Genomic DNA, 18,620 nt, shown 5'->3' on the forward strand with positions numbered 1-18,620 from the left:
ACAACTGTAGTGTAAGCTATAAAATGGGCTTCAAATAGTTTTTAAAAATTCAAATTTGCACTCTCCACATTTCCCAAAAGAAAATCTCAGTCAATAGGTGACATAGCCCTGCCTACTCCAAAACATTTGTGTGCAGTCCCTAGACCCCAAAGGACCCTTCCCCTCCTTTCCACATGCCTAATACAATCACTCTTCACTGACTCCCCCCCTGTATCAATAAACCTGGTATGCTTATTTTATTGCCACAATCAATTCTTAAATTCTGCAAATTGTTATAAATTATAAAGGCTATGGAGTCCACACTGGAGCTAATTCGTATCGCTTTTATTCCACATTTTCAGTTATAAAATGAATCTTTTTTTTTTAATTTTTCGTTTAGCTCAACTTAATCTGGTTCTCTCTACACTTGTTGGGAGTTTAAGTCCCAAATTTCCCACAGAATTAAAACATCTGGATGGTGCCATGTTGGTTAAGGCCAATTTCCAGCATTTTTGTTTATCCATCCAAAATCAGGTAGAAAATGGGCAGTCAGGCAGTGGTCAACTTTGATGTTTGGGAGCTTATCTTGATAAATCCTTATCATAGCCATGCCATCAGGGAAAGTCCAAAAATGAAAAGAACTTTGTTTATTGCATCCAAAGAGCAGGAGTATATAGCATAATATCCCAGTTATTAGGCTCACTTGCCATAAAACAGTAAGTTGGCAATGACTGGACTTCAGTACTGGACTGAAGTAATGATAGCATGCTAGCCTTTACTTATGGAGATCTGTGGTTACAACTTAATCATTAAGGGCATGAGGAGACCCTGAGACAGTCCTCATCTCAACCTAGCCTAATTAACAAAGCAAACATACACCAAAGCAAAACCATTCCCCCTTCTCCAACATATGGTGCTCTCAAATAGAAGATTTCCCAGGATTAAAAAAAAAGAATTGTAAGGAAAGAAGTCCTAGATTTCTTACAGTAATGATTATTTTAATTTTAATGAATAGGCATCTCCACTATTCTGCAGTGGTGTCCCTAACTGGCCTATTAGAGGTAGTCTTTTGAGTGAATATAAACTATTTTTGCAGAGTTTGAAACTCTGCAAAGAGACCAGTGCATGCTATTTATTACAGAGTTGATTTCAGTGACATTATTTTAGAATAAGCTGCTTGTTGATCATAGACAATGCCCTGGCAATCCGAAAAGGTAGAATGAGAAATAGAAAGCAATGGCATATAGATAGGCTGGCACCAAACTCTCCTTTTTATCAGGAAAAATGATGAGAAGGCTGATCCTCTTGGACAACTGAATCATCTCTGTTCTCTTTCTCTTCCAATGCTGACCTTGCATCTAGCAAATAGTGCTGCCAAGGAACAATTAAGTTCAGGCAAATTATAAAATATTCAGTCATGGGGTATGCTATGATTTAACCACAGTTATGGGATATGCCATGATTTAACACCAGAAACAATCTAGGTTGCTAGGAAACAGAATGAATAAAATAGCATTTGCATAGGGTAACCACATGATAATTCATTTAAAATCAAGAGGAATAAAAACTGGCAAGTTTGTCTTAAGGACGATGTGAAGGACAACTTAAGGTACCAGAACGTAGTACGCTTTGTATTCTAAAGTTCAGGAACATTGCTAAAGAAAATGGTATGTTCCCGTCCAAGGCTGGCAATGGTTCTAGGCTGTTGTGGTGCCTGCTTGGTAGGCCAATAATATCCTGGACCAGGGACTTTCTGTACAGAATAAGAAATGAAAAAGATCACTATTAAATAAATGAAGGTAGACTTCCATAAGAAAACAGCAACACCAATGGTAGGATGCACAGGGGTGTTTCTTTCTTTCTTTTTTTAATTTCTTGCTACCAAAAAAAAGGAAAAGAGAATAGCTCCAGAGCACTTTTGAATTGGTATCACTTGGACCTGTCTATCTGGAATCAATCTGAGTTAAAGAAGAATATCTAGGAATATCCTGTTAATTTCACCATTGGGGAGTATGTTTCAAGCGTCCAAAATACTGAGATAGGGAATATAAGTCCTAGTAACTGACTATTCTGAATCCCTTACTCTTTTGGCCCTCCCTTTTTCTGTCTGCAGCAGTGTCTCTCAACCTCAGCAACTTTAAGATGTGTGGACTTCAACCCCCAGAATTCTCCAGGCAGCAACACTGGTTTACAGCATAGTAGGCTTGCCTAAGATGTCCTTAGCAGCCGTAACCAAAGTCATGTTGATTAGAATCAGAGTCCTAGAATCATAGACTTGGAAACAGGCCATTTAGGCTATCAGGTCCAACCCTTTTCTCAGTGCAAGAATCCAGATTAAATTATACTAACATAATGGTATGACTCATATGATTAAAGATAATGGGTTGTATTCATTTACCAAACTAAAATATAATATTACAAAATTCACAGACATGTGCCTAGTTATCACAGTGGCTTTATATTTGCTGGCAGTGAATATTAGAAAGCAGGATGAATAGGCTTACTGCTAAAAGAAACATTACACAGAATACTAAGTGTATTCAGGCAGTATAACATTGTAGCCAACAAAAGGAGTAGAATGCCCCTATGTTTGGGCTTCATCTTGACCTTTCAAGATTGAGGACACCCCCTTTTCCCAGGTTGCCCAACTTCAGAGAAGACCCCAAGTATATTCAGTCAAATGTTCTAAGACTTCAGACAACCATGTTCAGCTTTCTGATCTTCTCCATATCCATGTTTAATTTCCATGGATGCAATTTAATAATACCTGAATATACATATCATTTACTGTCTCCATGTTTTTCCTTACATCCTGAGAGTGCTATAGGTCCCCCCCCCCAAAAAAAGCTGAAAATCCGAAGACTGAATAGGGAATATCTCCAAGAAAGGCAGGAACCCCAAGTCAGCCCTATAACTGCAAGCACTTTCAGTATTGAGCCATTTTCAATATTATACTCACAGTGTGGACTGGTAATAGCCGTGGTACTTTTGACATGAAGGATGATCGTATTGGAATTGGTTGGGTATGCTTTATTTCATACTCACCTGGGCCTGGACCTTCGTTCTATAACATAATAAAATGTGTCTTTTTTACAAGTTCCATATACATAAATACTTCCAGAACACTGTTGTTTCTAGAATGCTGTAGTCTATAAGACATTACTCTGTTAACGTAATCAACAGTTTTACTCAGTGCAAGACAGCTGCTCAACCCTTGAAATACATGTAGCATACTTGATAGCAAAGATGGCATTTGTAACATCTCAATGGGTCATTTTATTTGTACGATTGAAGAGTTATCCCAAATAAGATTAATAATCTTGAAACAAGTACAAATCCTACCCACTGTGCTTGTTCAGTTAAAGGATTCTGGATATCCCAACACAGAAACTGGAAATCTAACTTGTTTAAGATGCCTAGTACTGATATCCAACCATCAATTACCTAAATGGCTCTTTCTAATTCTGTAATTCTATGTAGTCATCCTCCATTTCTACTTGATTTGACCACAAAAGTAAATGTAGAAAAGACACATTTGGATTTATGAATCCTTCTCAGGACCAACATCAAGGGTTAATCAGGTTGGACTCAGCAGTTTTCACCTTTCCTGTGTTCAGTGCATGCTACTCACATTGATTGAAGAACAACAAACATTCATTTGTTGCCCAAGATTTGGGCATATGTACACAGGTCAAGCTTTTTAGACTCCTATAATAACTGAATCTGTTCATATATAGGAAATTATAAAGCAAAGCTTCATATATAAACAAAGTGAAGATTACATGTCTGTTTATCCTGTCCATTTTAATTGGCAGCTCCTTTGCAGGATCTTAGGCAGAGATCTTTCCTACTAGATGATCCGTTGTTAACTGGAGATGCCAGGAACAGATCTTCTACATGCAACATGTATTGTCTATTAGTAAGCTATGACTCTTTTGTACAGCAGAGAGAACAGGCACAGAATGGCAGCAGTTTTGGGGCAGGAAAATTTCAGCTACAACTATATCTTCTCTGCACATGTCTGCCCAAATCTGGTTGTGTGGCTGCCTGCTGACAAGGAAACCATCAAGGCTGATGGTGCCCAGCACCTCACTTTGCGGATCTTCTTAGAGTAATACATGTTGAACTCAGATTGAGGGAGAAGCCTCAGGTGTCTGTGCTTCATGAAGATGTTTGGAGAGGAAAGAACTGAGCCATGTCCACTGGTGCCCTTCCTCATTCCATGGGGAGCTCCATACAACAGTCTCTGCAGCAAACCACAGTGATGCCAAAATGATAACAAATACAATTATGTAATCATGCAAATGACACAATTATGTATTTGCATTAGGACATCTAATGCCACTACATAAGTCATGACTTTTGCTTGATTACATCATCATGCACATGTTGTCATTTGCCCCACACACATGCGCACAGATACCTTTGGCCCCATCACACTGACAGCCTATGAGAATGTGGTAAGGGGTGAGAAATGGGATGGTCCATTTAATTCATCCCTGCTGCCTCCCTTGCACAGGAAACCCACAGGAAAAGAGCTGTTTTGTTCTAGGAAGAGTAGGAAGAGCTAAGAGCTAAGTAACACTGACTGATTCTGACAGGTATGCAAGCCCCTGGAGTAATTACAGGGTATCAGCTTTTGCCTTGCAAAAAGAAATGAACCATCTTTTAAATGTATGAACAACACAGATCTTTTGCTGAGTCATTTGCTAACAAAGGCATTTGCACTAATCCATCTATTCTCAAACACTTGCAGACAGAAGTGATACTAGCTAGTAAAACAATACTTTTATTTGTTGTTATAAAACAAGAAAATAAATCTATTTATAGCTAGGAGATAGGTTAACATTTGTCTGTTGTTGTTTTTATGTTCATATGTTAGCATCTGTCATGTTGCTTTGAGCATAATAATCCTGCTTTTTAACATATTTGAAACAATGACATCTTCTGTGCAAGTGGGTTTGTAAATTCTTCCCTTGGGGCAACTCAGTTTTGTTCTCTTTATCCAAGAGAAAAGTTTAAGAGGATTTTCTATGTAAATATTTCTGAAATTTTCAAACAGACATAACACAGTGGCATGTTTTAAAAAGTAGCTAACGGGAAGTGAATCACAAGGAATTGTCACAGATTGTAACAGACAGTTAATAATTTAGGAGCCCATGATAAGGCATGTAACTTGCATTTTAGGTAAAATTTCACATAGCTAAAATAAAAAGACAGAAAAAAAGACAGAATGGAACTTTGCAGATCTGTAATAATATAATGAAATATGAATAGGCCTATCAAAATATAATACAGGTAGTCCTCAGTTAATGACAGCAATTGGGGCAGAATTTCATCACTAAGTGACAGCATCGTAAAGCGCAATGTCATGTGACCACATTGCTTAGCGATGGCAATTCCGATTGCTGTCATTAAGCGAATCACCACAGGTTGATTAAGTGAGGATATCATGGGTCACTATTTGCAGCCTCCTTCAGGCTTCCTGATTGATTTTGCTTGTAGGAAGCTGGCAAAGGTCACAAATGATGACAACATGACTGCAGGACACTGCAATGGCTGGAACTTTGAGGATTGGTTGTAAGCACTACTCATTCAGTACCACCACAAGTCTGAATGGTTGCTGAACAAGTGATCATTAAGTGAGGACCACCTGTATGGCAGCATAATACACACACATACAATGCACAACTTTTATTTTTATTCATCTAGCAGCTATAGAAACATTCACTTGATAATTAGCTTTTCCAAAATAGTGATCACCAGATGTTTTGGAGATAAAACTCTACCACACAATGATTTTAGCATACCTCTCCTGTTGCCCTATTTCTCATATGACATTAATAGAAAGTCAACTGTAACACATTGCTGAGTCCTAAAAATTGTGCACTGTTGCCCCTCACAACTGATTACTAGATTTTTTTATTTTCTCCTGTGTTTCTGTTATAGATGGCCAAAGTTTTGTGTTCCTCTTCTTTTACTCGCTGGACACTGCTGCATCCTGCACCTCCTTCCTCCACTTTATTCAGCCCAGCTCAAGGAAAAGCCTTTGAATGCAGCTTTCCTAGCCTGCATCATCATCAGAAATAATATATTGCATAAGACTTGCTAAATTAGGGCCATGGTGAAATACTTTTGTTTCTCTTTTCAGTTCACAGAGGATTTAGAAACTCTTGAGTTGGGGGAGAGAGCAGTAGTGATGGGCAAGTCTGAAAGAGAGAAAGTGAACACTCATTGGCTGGCATGCTGGGAACTCAGCTCCTGCTTAGCTTGGGTTCCCTGGATAGCTCCCTGCATGCTCTGCCCTGGGTTAAAGATGTTTAGGATTCCCAGATGGAAGGACTAAAGGGGAGGCAAAGAGGATCATCAGCTGAAGTTAAAGTGTGTTGGGCATGATTGGCAAATGGAACAGCTAGCAGCTTGGTAGGATAGTGTGTGGTGTTTTGCAACCCCCATAATTTCCATCTGGCATATTGTAGTCCACATACCTCTGAAGAGCATTCGGTTAGAGAAGGTTGCTTTAAATGATAAAGGAAGACAGTGCTGAGCTTTTCAACCTTGCCCAATTTGAAAGAGGGAGGGGGAGGGGTGGGGTGGGGTGGAATACATAGTGAAACCAAATTATTCCAAAATTAGAAGTGATATGCATTGGCAGAAAGATCTGAAATTTCCCAGCATACTTCCTGGGGTATTGGCTGCCACAGTTTTCCCCTCACTGTACAAAATATCTGGTGCAGTTCTAGACGACCTGGATATACCTGAAGAAGATCCAAAGCCTATAAAGCCAAGGAATCAGGAAGGCTGTTAAAACGGTACTTTGGGGCAAAGAACTCAAACGAGGTTCACAGGAGTTCTCTTTAGTATTGCTTTTATGTTCTTATATTAATAAATCTAGTGATTCTTTGGATTTTTCCAGCCCACATATGATGGTCTCAGCATTCCTCTATTTTTAAAATATTTTCCAAAAAAGTGCCATTTTTTTCTTCAGAGTCTGCCTTGGAATATATTTTGGGAGAAAACAATGGGAACTATTGACTCAACAAAACCTCAGTGAACAAAAATTTCACCTCTGAAAGTTATGCACAAACAGGTAACAGTGGTTTAATGTTGGTTTACTTTGCACCCTAAACCAGCTTCTTCCACCATGCTACACCTGAGACAACACCACAGAAGTGCACTGCAACCCTATCTCTTTATGCAGAATCTCCACCTTATCCACGCCTATCCCAAAACAATGGCCATTTATTTCCATACAGTGAACAACACATGCAAAATCACCCTCTGAGCATCAAGAGCTGAGCAGCCTTAGTTTTCACCTGCAAAGAACACCCATCTAGGTTGCAGCTGTTCCAAGACAGGCAAACGTTAAGATGTCAGTTCCAGTTCATTTGTTGCAAAATATTGGATAGCAGCTGTATCAATAACTCATTTAAAGAGTAGTTGTTTACGTGGAACAGCTCTTCTGTCACAAGAGGCCACCTGGCACAAGGTCATTAATGAGATCCTCAAGGATTTTCAAATGAAAGGTTAACATCTATTTAAAAGCCAAAAAAATCCTCAGACAATTCATATTATACCTAGTTTGCTGCTGCTCTTTCAGAATAAATTCTGATCAACTACTGCAAAAATTTTGTTTCTTTCACTGTAATCCTTCAAAAATGCCAACCTGATCAGGAAGGTAGAGAACTATAGTACCTGAGGTTAAATTTGTCCTCTGTGTTCTTCCAAAGATTATGACATGGCTGACATCTCAGAATTAGCAAGGTATTTGAAAAGACTAGAGGCATTTAAATCCTAATCCAAATAACAAAAAAGGCGTGCTGTGTTGCATTTTTTTTTTAAATGCCATACAAGCAATCATAACTTTCTTGAAAGGAAATAGGTGAATCACATCTCCCAAGGAAGAGGCATAACCTATAAAGCCAATGAAAAATCCAAGATGTTTTGAAGCTTGCTGTCAGCATCCTTCTGCTTACATAAACACTACGGTGATCATTCTTCTCCCTAATTGCACCTTTTTGCCTCAATTCACAAGTTCAGAGTAGGGTCATTTCAACCTGGTAGTGATAGTTTGGAACTCAGTTTACTAGGTGGTAAAACTGAAGTAGATTCAGAGCTCAAGAGTGGGTTGAGAAAGGTCCTGCCTTTCAGAGTGTACGTTCTTACACTTTGTCTCCTGCTGTTGCCTCTGGGTGGAAGAATATCATGTTTTGAAACCACACAAAGCTTTACCAAGTCTATTTATAGGATACAAAACTGAAATGACTATGCATACAAGCAGAAACTGTCCTGCTAGCTTCTCCATAGTGAGGCAGAAAAAAGTTTGGGATTCCAAACGATCAAATAAATCAGGCTATGAAACTTGGAGCTGAAAGCATAAAAGGTGCTGTTGTGACATGACAGAGGGAAGGAATCATACAAATTTCCCTCAGTATTCAACAAACCTGCAAATAAATTTATAGGGCCCTAAGAAGTATGAAGTTCCACTCACTGTTGGGCACAGTTATTGCCTCTCCCCAAAGAACTGCTGTTGGTGGTTCATGAGAAGATCCCCATGCATACTTAAGTATGTGGACAGAGCTCCTACCCTAAAGAAGTATCCTGATTAAGCGACAGGATCTTCCCTTGCATGTGACTCTCTGCATGCATGTTTGTATGCATGGAGAAGTCCTTCCTATCAAATCCAGTGGATATTGGTCAGAGAAGGGAGGGAAGTGGCATAAATCCATTGGAGTTGGGTGGCTATAACAAATTGGAATGAATGAATGAATGAATGAATGAATGAATGAATGAATGAATGAATGAATGAATGAATGATAGCCTCTGCACATTTGAGTGCTGAGTGGGATGAGGGCAAGTGAGGTTCATGTGACACAGCCATCAACAGAAACTGAAAGGAGGTTGTATCTTGCTTTATTTACCAAACCCAGGTTTAGCAGAACTAAAAGCAGGATTTTGCAAATCTTGAGCAGAAAGCTGAAAAGGCATCAATTTAAATACATTATAATAAGTGGATGGGTATGTTTGATGGTCAGTATGATCTCTCAAAGACCCTTTATAGCCTAGCAGCTCAGACAGTAAAAGACTCCGATTTGGTGGAATGCCAAAACATAGAACATGAGTTTAGCCAGGTGGTTTCCCATTGTGCTAAGTCAAGAGTGCACAAGCTCTTTGTGGCATGCAACCGTGGCCTTTAGATGGTGTGCTGGCGGGTGTGCTCCAAGCAGTGGCCAGGCCCAAGAACAAAGAAGGGACAGACAAAAGTTAAAATGGATTTGATTTAATTTAATAGTAAGTAAATTTAATTAAAATTGCAACTACAGGTAATATAATTAAACATATGAATCCACCCATGTACTAGGTAAGAGTCAACATCAGTTTAATGGCACTTAATGAGTGAATCAATCCTGTATACTTTACTCCCTCAGTAATGACATATGGGGGGCTTCAGGGAGAAATCTACCATAGCTTTAGGGGACTACTTGCAACCATGGACCACACATGGTACACCTCTTTTAAATCAGCAGTCCTTAATGGCAGGGACATCCATAGTGGAGGATGGGGATCAAAAAAGTCAAGATAGTAGCAATGACCATGTGATTAAAGCTCTACCCCTTTTTAACATGTGTCATACGTGTGATACATGTTAAAAAGTGGCAGGGTTTGACCACAGCTGCTATCATGGCTTTTTTAACACCCCAAGGATAATGGTTAGCAAATATCTGAAGGATCACCTCATTGCCTTTGCCCCCAGCATCTTCCCCTTCCTCTTCAGAATGCATGCATATATACTGTGTAAAAAGCAAACACATTTTGAGAGTTAGATGAAGACAAGGATTGCACTGGAGGGCAACATGGAACTCTGAAAGCATTTTTATGTTACTGATCACCCCCTGAAAACCTCAAGATGAAGCAGTTCCTGTTGGTGTACAAAAGCTGCAAGCCCTCCTTCCACTACCATCATCCCAGCTATATATTAGAAAGAAAGAAAGAAAGAAAGAAAGAAAGAAAGAAAGAAAGAAAGAAAGAAAGAAAGAAAGAAAGAAAGAAAGAAAGAAAGAAAGAAAGAAAGTTGCTTGTGACTTCCTTCCATAGAAAAAAAGCATACCCTTAGATAATAAATGCACCCCTGGAGAATTGGGGGATGAGGGTGTAATACTATTAATCCTGGATCAGCTGGGGAAAAAATTAATAATACAGAGGAAGAAAACAGTATAATCTGACATTTCCTCCCAAAGAAGCTCATTTACTGCTTTCCGACAGCCTGCCTGGATTCCTTGTCAATAGACCAGCTGACTATTTTCCCTTCCAAAGTGCAGATTTGATGGCTAATTTCAGCAAAAGATGCCTTTTTTTCTGCTCAGCTGTAAAAGGCATGTGGGAATCACTGTCATAAACTGTCATTTCTGCGCACTAACATGTGTTAGGAGCTACAGAACTGTCACATTCTTTCTTCCCCCATCCTTTGTGGTACAGTGCATTCACTTGATAACACATTTTCACAGAAAAATATGAACTGGGGAAATACAGCAATTGCTTTGTAACAGAGAGAAAAGAAAGACAAATCTTTAATTAGAAGACTGCCTTACAATGACGGGGATGACATTCTTGGTGGACATCATAACTTACAGTATGTGATTTTATAAACCTCTCCTCTAAATCCACTCCCATTGATTTGACAACTTGACCATTAAATCATAAAAAAGTCACGGTGCATTAAATCAACAGACAATCTAGTCCAGCCTCCTGTTATTCCATCATGGCCATCCCCAGGCATATAGGAAGGAACCCATCACCACCACCAGTTGTGTTGTCTTACAGATGCTCCACAGCATTTTGGAGCAGAAAAAGCCAACCTGGTACAGAACAGGTGCCTTCGACTTCAATTCCCATCAGTCCCAACATATGGCCAAACCAAGGAGTTGTAGATGGGTCAGGTTGTCCATCACAGAACTGGAAGTTTCAAAGAGGCACCTTGATTCAGAGCTGTTGGCAAGACTATGTACAGTGCCAGCAACTATCTCACTCTACTCTCTAAGTCAGAGAACCACAGTCATCATGCCATTTTAAGGCAGCAAATTCCACAAAGAAATTATGTTCTGGCTGAAGCAAAAGCTTTTCTTTTCCAACAATGAAGAACATATTGGATAACAACCCTACTTCTGTAACAGAAAAATAATTGTCCAAGTCTTCACATTACAGATCAATTAAAGTTTTTTTTCCTGCTCATTTCAGCATTTTTGGAATTTCAATTATGTTGCTACTTTATGACAATGATTTTATATTTTATTTATTGCCATTATTATTGCTGCTCCTGTTTATTACCTTGTCTATCATGTCATTGTCTATCTAGATTTTTATGTTGTTTTTTATATCTTTTTCCTGATTTCACCACCAAAGCACCTATTATCAGCCTTAGTTGGGGTACTGCTGCCTCCTTTCCTAGCTAGGACAGCCTAACCAGGTTGCTGTCATGTGCTTTTTGTGAGGCTACCCTCACGCGTGGTTTCTCTTGCTAGGTCTGGAAGCTGCAGATGATTCAGAATGCTCAGTGGAGTGTTCAGCCATGCACACATCGCACCAGAGTCGAAATAATTATTCTGACTGCCAGTTGGCTATTGACCACTCAAGATCCAGCAAATCATCTTTTCTATTTCTCTGGGATTTTCAGAGATCTTGCTAGCTATGCTGTGATTCAGAGATTATTGCCATTCTGGGACTACTCAAGAGTCAGCTGCCACTTGGCCTCTGGAATGCTGTCCCCCAGAAATTCAGGAGGGCGTTCTTGAACTGTCTTCATCCAGACTTTCCCTGAATGAAAGTTATGTATGAATACTTGCTTTTCACTTCCACTTTTCTAATACAGGTTTTCTATCAAATGTATTCATTTTCTGCATACTTTATTTGCTGTATTTAAAAAAAAAAAAATCTAAGCATGGGCACTACTTTCAGATGCTTTTAAATACTAGAATGTGATACCAAAGGATGTGAAACAAACAGAAAACAGTGCCTTTGTAAATTCCTTTAACACAGAATCTGGAAACTGAACTGAGATTAATTTGCTTGCTTTGATCCAATTATGAAATGTAAAGTGCTGTTATGCAAAATTTTTCTTCCTACCATATACTGGGAAGAGGGGTTGCCGGCTCATTTAGCCCCAATAGCTATATAGTTCAAGGTCTTCTGGATAATTCTGACTGTGCTAAAATGACAGCCTTTCAGGGATATGACTGATTGGTCTTTTGAAGAGATTCATATGGTCTGTGCTCCCTATCTGTACCTTCAGGATCGAGTCATTTATCAAGATTATGGTGGGGTGACTCATAGGCTCTCCATCTGATACACTTACTTAATATTGATGACAGGTTCTCACTACTTCCTCATTACTTTGGCTCCTGAATCTTAGGTATTATTAACTGGGGAACAGATGCATCAATAACGTCAGCCTGCTTGTTCTTCCTATCCATATTTGGACAACTGCAATCAACACATCTGTCAAGTATGAAAGGCATGACCCTAGATACCTTATAATGAAAATGTTCAGCTCTTATGGAGGCTGGATCTTCCTGCATGGATTCTCTTGCTCAACAGCCTTTGCTACTTCAACTGGCAATATCTACATTTGTACTATGGTGATAAGCATTTGGCCCATGGAAGCAGTGGCTGGCCAGCACAAGAACTGGGATGATCTTACACAGATGTCAAGAACTCCAGTTGGTAGTGCAATAAGCCTAGTTACCAGGGAAGGTGAATACCTTGGCTTCATAACTTCTAATATGCCCCATAGGGTCTTACTATTATCATGCAGAATAAAACTTTTGGATTGGCCAGGATTTGTACAAATACTACCAATTTGACTAGTAAACTTGTAGTGATGGTACATTGTTAGAATGCTTATAGTTTTAATGATTTCAATAGGTTTAGCGTATATGGACTGTAAAAATCCAGATGATCACTAGATGGCAGCAGAAATCCAAGTTTCCTGCCATCTAGTAGTTGTCCACAATTTTGCAGCCCCAAGATGGCCCCATAACATAAATAGAACTTTTTGACAGAGCACAATAGCCCAACTTATTTCTAAGTAAAGACAGAGTCATAGTTTTGGAACAATTACTTCAATTGAAAAAAGTAATCCATGCATTCAAAAAGGAAAATGTTCTTATTTCTACATTTTGTTAGTTAAGAAGCTAGAATTCTGTTGGGCAATTGTAACAATTATAATATTCCATCACTTATTTTTCAAGTGGAGAAATGGCTACCGGGCTATCACTTAGAAATCTCTATATGGCCACATGTAGATTTGATTTCAAATGAATATTTGAGTAAATGAGCAGGTGATGGGGGCCTTGGACCATATAGTGCCTGTGAGGACTCTTTGTGTACATGGATCTTGTAGAGCACCATGGTTTACTGAGCAGCTCCGAGAAATGAAGAAATGCAAGAGGTGCTCTAGGCCCTGCTGGAGGAAGGTAAAGAGCGAGGCCAACCAAGCACAGGTAAGAGACTATATTAGGACTTGTGGTGATAAAGGCAGTGAAGCATATTTACTCCTTCGCTCTTATTGCATCTGCACATAGCCACCCAGCGACCCTGTTTCGGGTGACCAAGTCCCTCCTGGGTAAGGAGGAGCCAGGGGAACCCCTCCAGGGCCACTGTGAGGAATATTCTCAGCATCTATCAGGTAAAGTCACTCGACTTCACTCAGAATTGCACTCTGGCTGGGCAGATCCATTGGAAGTGACAGAGACACATCTGAGCCCTGTTATCTAGAAGTCTGAGCCGATTGATCTGAGGAAGTGGACAGGGTCCTTGTGGCTCTGAGCTCAGCCACCTGTGTTCTGGACCCAGGCCCCTCCTGGTTGGTCAAGGCCTCCCGGGAGGTGCCACGTGGTTAAGTCCAAATGGTGGTTAATGCCTCTTTGTGGGAGGGGGTGATACTGCCTGCCTTGAAGGAGGCGGTGGTGTGCCCTCTTCTCAAGAGGCCATCTTTGGACCCAACAGTGCTAAACAGCTTCCATCCAGTATCCAACCTTCCCTTTTTAAGAAAGGTTGTTGAGAGGGTAGTTGGTGTGCACCTACAAAGGGCCCTCAATGAAGCAGATTATCTGGACCCTTTTTAGTCTGGACTCAGGCCAGGCACAGCACTGAAACAGCATTGGTCACACTTGTAGATGATTTTTGGAGAGCTCAGGATGAGGGTGGTGCAACCATTCTGGCCCTCCTGGACCTTTCAGCAGCTTTTAATACCATCGACCATGGTATCCTTCTGGACTGGTTTCGGGGGTTGGGAGTGGGAGGCACTGTGCTACAGTGATTCTCCTCCTTCCACCACAGCTGGTTCCAGTCAGTGTTGGTGGAGGAGGAGAAGTCAAGCCCTAGGGTCCTGCAATGTAGGGTGCCTCACGGCTCAAATTTTTCACCTCCCCTCTAACATCTACATGAAACTGCTGGAGAAGGTCATCCATCATGCTGATGATACCCAGTCATCACCCTACATATATATCTCCATCCCTAGCCAAACAGGTGATGCTGTTGCAGTGCTGGCTAAGTGCCTGGAGACTATAAGGGTCTGGATGGGGAGAAACCAGCTTCAACTCAACCCTGACAAGACAGAGTTTTCAGCCCCCCAAGCCCAGGTGATATTTCATCTTAAATTTTAGACAGGGTAGCACTCCCCCGGATTGAGCTGGTGCGCAGTTTGGGGGTCCTCCTAGACTCACATCTCCTGCTCAAGGAGCAGGTGGCAGCCATGGCTAGGGATGCCTTTGCATAGATTTATCTTGTGCACCAATTGCTCCCCTTCCTGGACTGGGAGGCCTTGCTCATGGTCACTCATGCCTTGGTCACTTCCTGTCTGGATTACTGCAATATGCTCTACATGGGTCTGCCCTTGAAAACCAACCAGAAGTTACAACTGGTCCAGAATGTGGCAGCACACGCAGTGATGGGTGTCCCTAGATTTACTCAATTACATCCCTGTTGCGTGAGCTGCACTGGCTCCCAGTTATCTTCTGGGTGCAATTCAAGGTGCTGATTATTACCTTTAAAGACCTATATGGCACAGGACCAGGTTATCTGCAGGACCGCCTCTCCCTAAGGACATTTACCCGTCCTACCAGATTAGATAGCGTGGGCACGCTCCTAGTCCCTTCCCTTAAATGTTGCCATCTTATGGGACTTAGGAACTGTGCCTTTTCCATGGCCTATGAAACACCCTTCCCCCTCAAGTTTGGCAGGCCCCCACCCTTTTAACCTTCTGAAAAGCACTTAAGACCTGGCTTTCCCCCCAAGCACTGGGATAGGGTAAAATTGACAAGAGGACTTTGTGATGGACTGCATGTAAAAGTTTAACTATGGTGCCAGGGTATAGTATTTGTGGTTTAATATTTTTTATTGTACACAGTTGTTGTTTTAACTGTTGGTTGTGAGCTGCAGAGTTTAGTACAAGATGGGCGACTATGTAAATGTTTTAAATAAATAAAAGTATAGATTAGCACATCTGTGTACAGTGTACATAGTTTGTAACATTACTTATTATTCACTATTTCAAAGCACGGATCAACAGCCTATGTACAAATATACGGAAATGGTTCATGCGTCAAAATAAGACCCATTGCCAAGTTGTAGCATATCACACATGTATGTAGTTACTCAGTTTATCAATATTGTCCTGTTAAGTACTGAGGAAAATTGTAATATTAAACTTTTGCTCTGAACTCTCCAGAGACTGCAGAAATATGGAAAGATGTTGCCTTAGTATAGGTCAGAACAATCAGGTTGCCAAGTCACAGTATGTACACCACATTAAATTACCTACTTGGCCTATGAGATTTTCCTCTGTAAATTTACCCAGGCTCAGTTCTTTTAAGGGAACTACTGAAGCATCATTGGTGGAACCAATTAAATGGATCTTTTATGGAGGACTAGAATCAGGGTTTCCAGCTTTACCATTCTAGTAGCCTTTAAGCTTCCTCTATGAACTGAATAGAGCCTAACAACATAGGAAGTTGTCTTATGCCAAGACAAATTAGTTCCTTATAGCCCAATGCTGTGTCCCGGAATAGCAACATTTCTTCAGGCTTCTGACAAGAAACCCAGCCCTCTCTGTTGATGCCAAGGAACTGGGACTTCCTGCATGTACAATAAATGTCTTCAAGTAAACTACAGCCCTTCTCTATCTTGACTTTATATGTGTGTGTCCCTACTCAGAAAACTAGGGATGATACTCCTGCCTCTCCTTTCCATCACTAAAGTTTCAGAATAGTCATCTTACAGGGCCTTGTCTTCATACAGGCCTGGCTTATAAGGGGCAGACAGACAGTCCTTTGGAGAATCAGGAACTACACATAACAGAGCACTATATAACATGCGTGGTTTCAAGGAGTTCATACCTGGACCCCTTCTGAACAAGTACTAATAAAAATTAAACCAAACGAACTGGCAAAATACAGAAAGCTACAGGGGCCCCAGAGAACAAACAAAGTCAAGGTATTTATTTCTTACATTTATTTATATATTGCTCTGTATATTAAAAATTCCGAAACAGCTTACATGCGTTACAAAAATGTAAGAGAAAAAACAATAAACAACAGAATATAAACAGAATAAGAAATCCATAAAAAGGCAAATATTAGGGGGAGTTAAAAAATAGAGAAGGCCAAAGTAAGAAGGAATTTTTAAAAGACAGTTAAAACATATCTGTGTTAAGACCTAGCAGATCACAGGGGTAAGATCAATCTGCAAGTTACAAGCAGTGTGACCGGTTCCAAAAACCCATTTACCTCCACATTCACTTATTTTTTTCCCCTATTTCAATCATTATTTTTGGTGACTGGGAATCCTCTGAAATAAAAATGTTTCTCTCCCTAGCCCACCCCCAATTGTTATAACAGTATGTTGTCCTGACATGTATCACCGCAGGATTAGTTTAGCCATGTGAACACCGTATCCAATTAATTAGCTGCCACAAGTAACTCAAGAGGGGTTATTTTTCACCCCAAACTGCCTTGGGATTCTTTGGGGCTAAATTAATCTCTCAAGGTCAAGCAGGTCATGGAACTGTTTTTTGGAGAATTAACTATCCTGTTCTTGTTCTGAGATGGAAACAGGGTCTTCTCATTTTGTATTTCCTACCTTTGTTCAACCATGCAGGTGGAAAATGAACCAAAAGTGGTGGGAAAGGAGTCAGGCTTCCTTGACTCTGACCACAGCAACAGCACCTCCAATTAGCTACTTCTGATTTTCCCTTAATTTATTTCCCTGAAGTGAAAAGGGGGAGCAGAAAGCAACAGCCTTCCAGCTTTCTCATGATGTCTGGGAAGAATGGGTGTCCACAGGGTCAAAAAAGTCAAGATGACAGCTACAATGGTGCAATCAAAGCCCCACCCTTTTTTAATGTGCATACAATGCACAGTGGTGGCCACCATCTTGGTTTTTTGACTTAGGTGAAAAAAGGGCAGGGCATCAATTGCATGGTTGTGGCCATCATCTTGACTTTTTTGACCCACCTCCCTGCACCTAGAAAAATGGTTGAGACCGACTGACCTGAATGGCGTGCTTCTGGCATGCAGAGATAAATCAGTCAACCAGCAGAGGGGTGACTCAGTTAGCCCTGTCATCCCAATATCATACGGCCACCATATGATAGTCATTCACTTTATAACCCTGTTGGTAAATTTCCATTCTTCTTTCTATCAATGTCATACTCTTGCACTTTGTGTAAAAAGGTGTACAGTAGCTTTCTTTCACGTTTGGTGGTTGGTTCTCCAGGGAAGTCCCTGAATGGGAGAGAATTGCTGGAAGGCAGCAGCCGGTGATGGGGTCTTTGGGGACTGGATGGGCCAAAAAGAAAAGACAGAGGAAGGGAGGAGAAAGAGGAGAAAGAGGTATCTCCCTGAAGCGGGAACTGGCATGCATGTCAATTCCCCAATGTATAGTTCTTGGGAAAAAGTGGGTTCTTAAAGAGAGATCTGCATTTTACTGACATTTATTTTAAGAAAAAGAACTTTTTTTAGACAAGCAAATAGGTTTCTGGTCTTTATTTACATCTACGTAACACCACCTCTCAATGGGCATTGTAACTAAACAGGAGGTCCAAAGGATGGGGATAAAACTAGTCAAGATGGCAGCCACAAGGGTACACTCAGAGCCTTGCCCCTTGTATACGTGATACACATAAAAAGGGGTGGGGTTCTGATTATATGTCCTTGGCCACCATCTTGACTTTTTTGACAGGCCCTGACACCCCTGTAAATAACCCATAACAGCTGTTAAAAACAGCTGTTGCAACCATCACTTTTCTTCGTTATAAAGAATTGTGGTTTCTCACACTATTATTTCAGGAAAGTTAAAGCAAGCCATGCTTTGAAAAGAGGCTCCTAATTCTCTGGTTTAAGACTTAAATCCAGTGAGCAACACTGTGCATACAGCGAGTTTTTTTTTATGTAGTCAATCATATGGAATGGGTTTGCTCTGTTCCTTTAAAAGGAACAGATGAGGATGAAGAAAAATGGAAAAAAATGTTGTGAAATGCTCTAGAGCAGTGTTTCTCAACCTCAGCAGCTTTCAGATGTGTGGACTTCAACTCTCAGAATTCCCCAGCCAGCAAAGTTGCTGAGGTTGAGAACCATTGCTCTAGCATC

The 18,620-nt window shown here is 40.5% G+C and overlaps 1 protein-coding gene across 1 annotated transcript in view; it reads right to left on the minus strand.

Moving 5' to 3' along the window:
• Positions 1 to 371: 371 nt before the first annotated feature.
• STPG4 (sperm-tail PG-rich repeat containing 4) overlaps positions 372 to 18,620 on the minus strand; it is a 30,416-nt gene continuing 12,167 nt past the window's right edge. The window contains exons 6-7 of the mRNA XM_025169803.2: positions 2,939 to 3,043; positions 372 to 1,732 (exon numbers count right to left, since the gene is read on the minus strand). Coding sequence (XP_025025571.1) covers positions 1,616 to 1,732; positions 2,939 to 3,043 — 222 coding nt within the window. The 3' untranslated portion in view covers positions 372 to 1,615. The remainder of the gene's footprint in view (positions 1,733 to 2,938; positions 3,044 to 18,620) is intronic.

This window comes from Python bivittatus, unplaced genomic scaffold, assembly GCF_059951505.1.
Source record: "Python bivittatus isolate LINGU-HERP-01145 unplaced genomic scaffold, Pbiv_v1 ctg000020_np1212, whole genome shotgun sequence".
In the NCBI taxonomy this organism is placed as follows: domain Eukaryota; kingdom Metazoa; phylum Chordata; class Lepidosauria; order Squamata; family Pythonidae; genus Python; species Python bivittatus.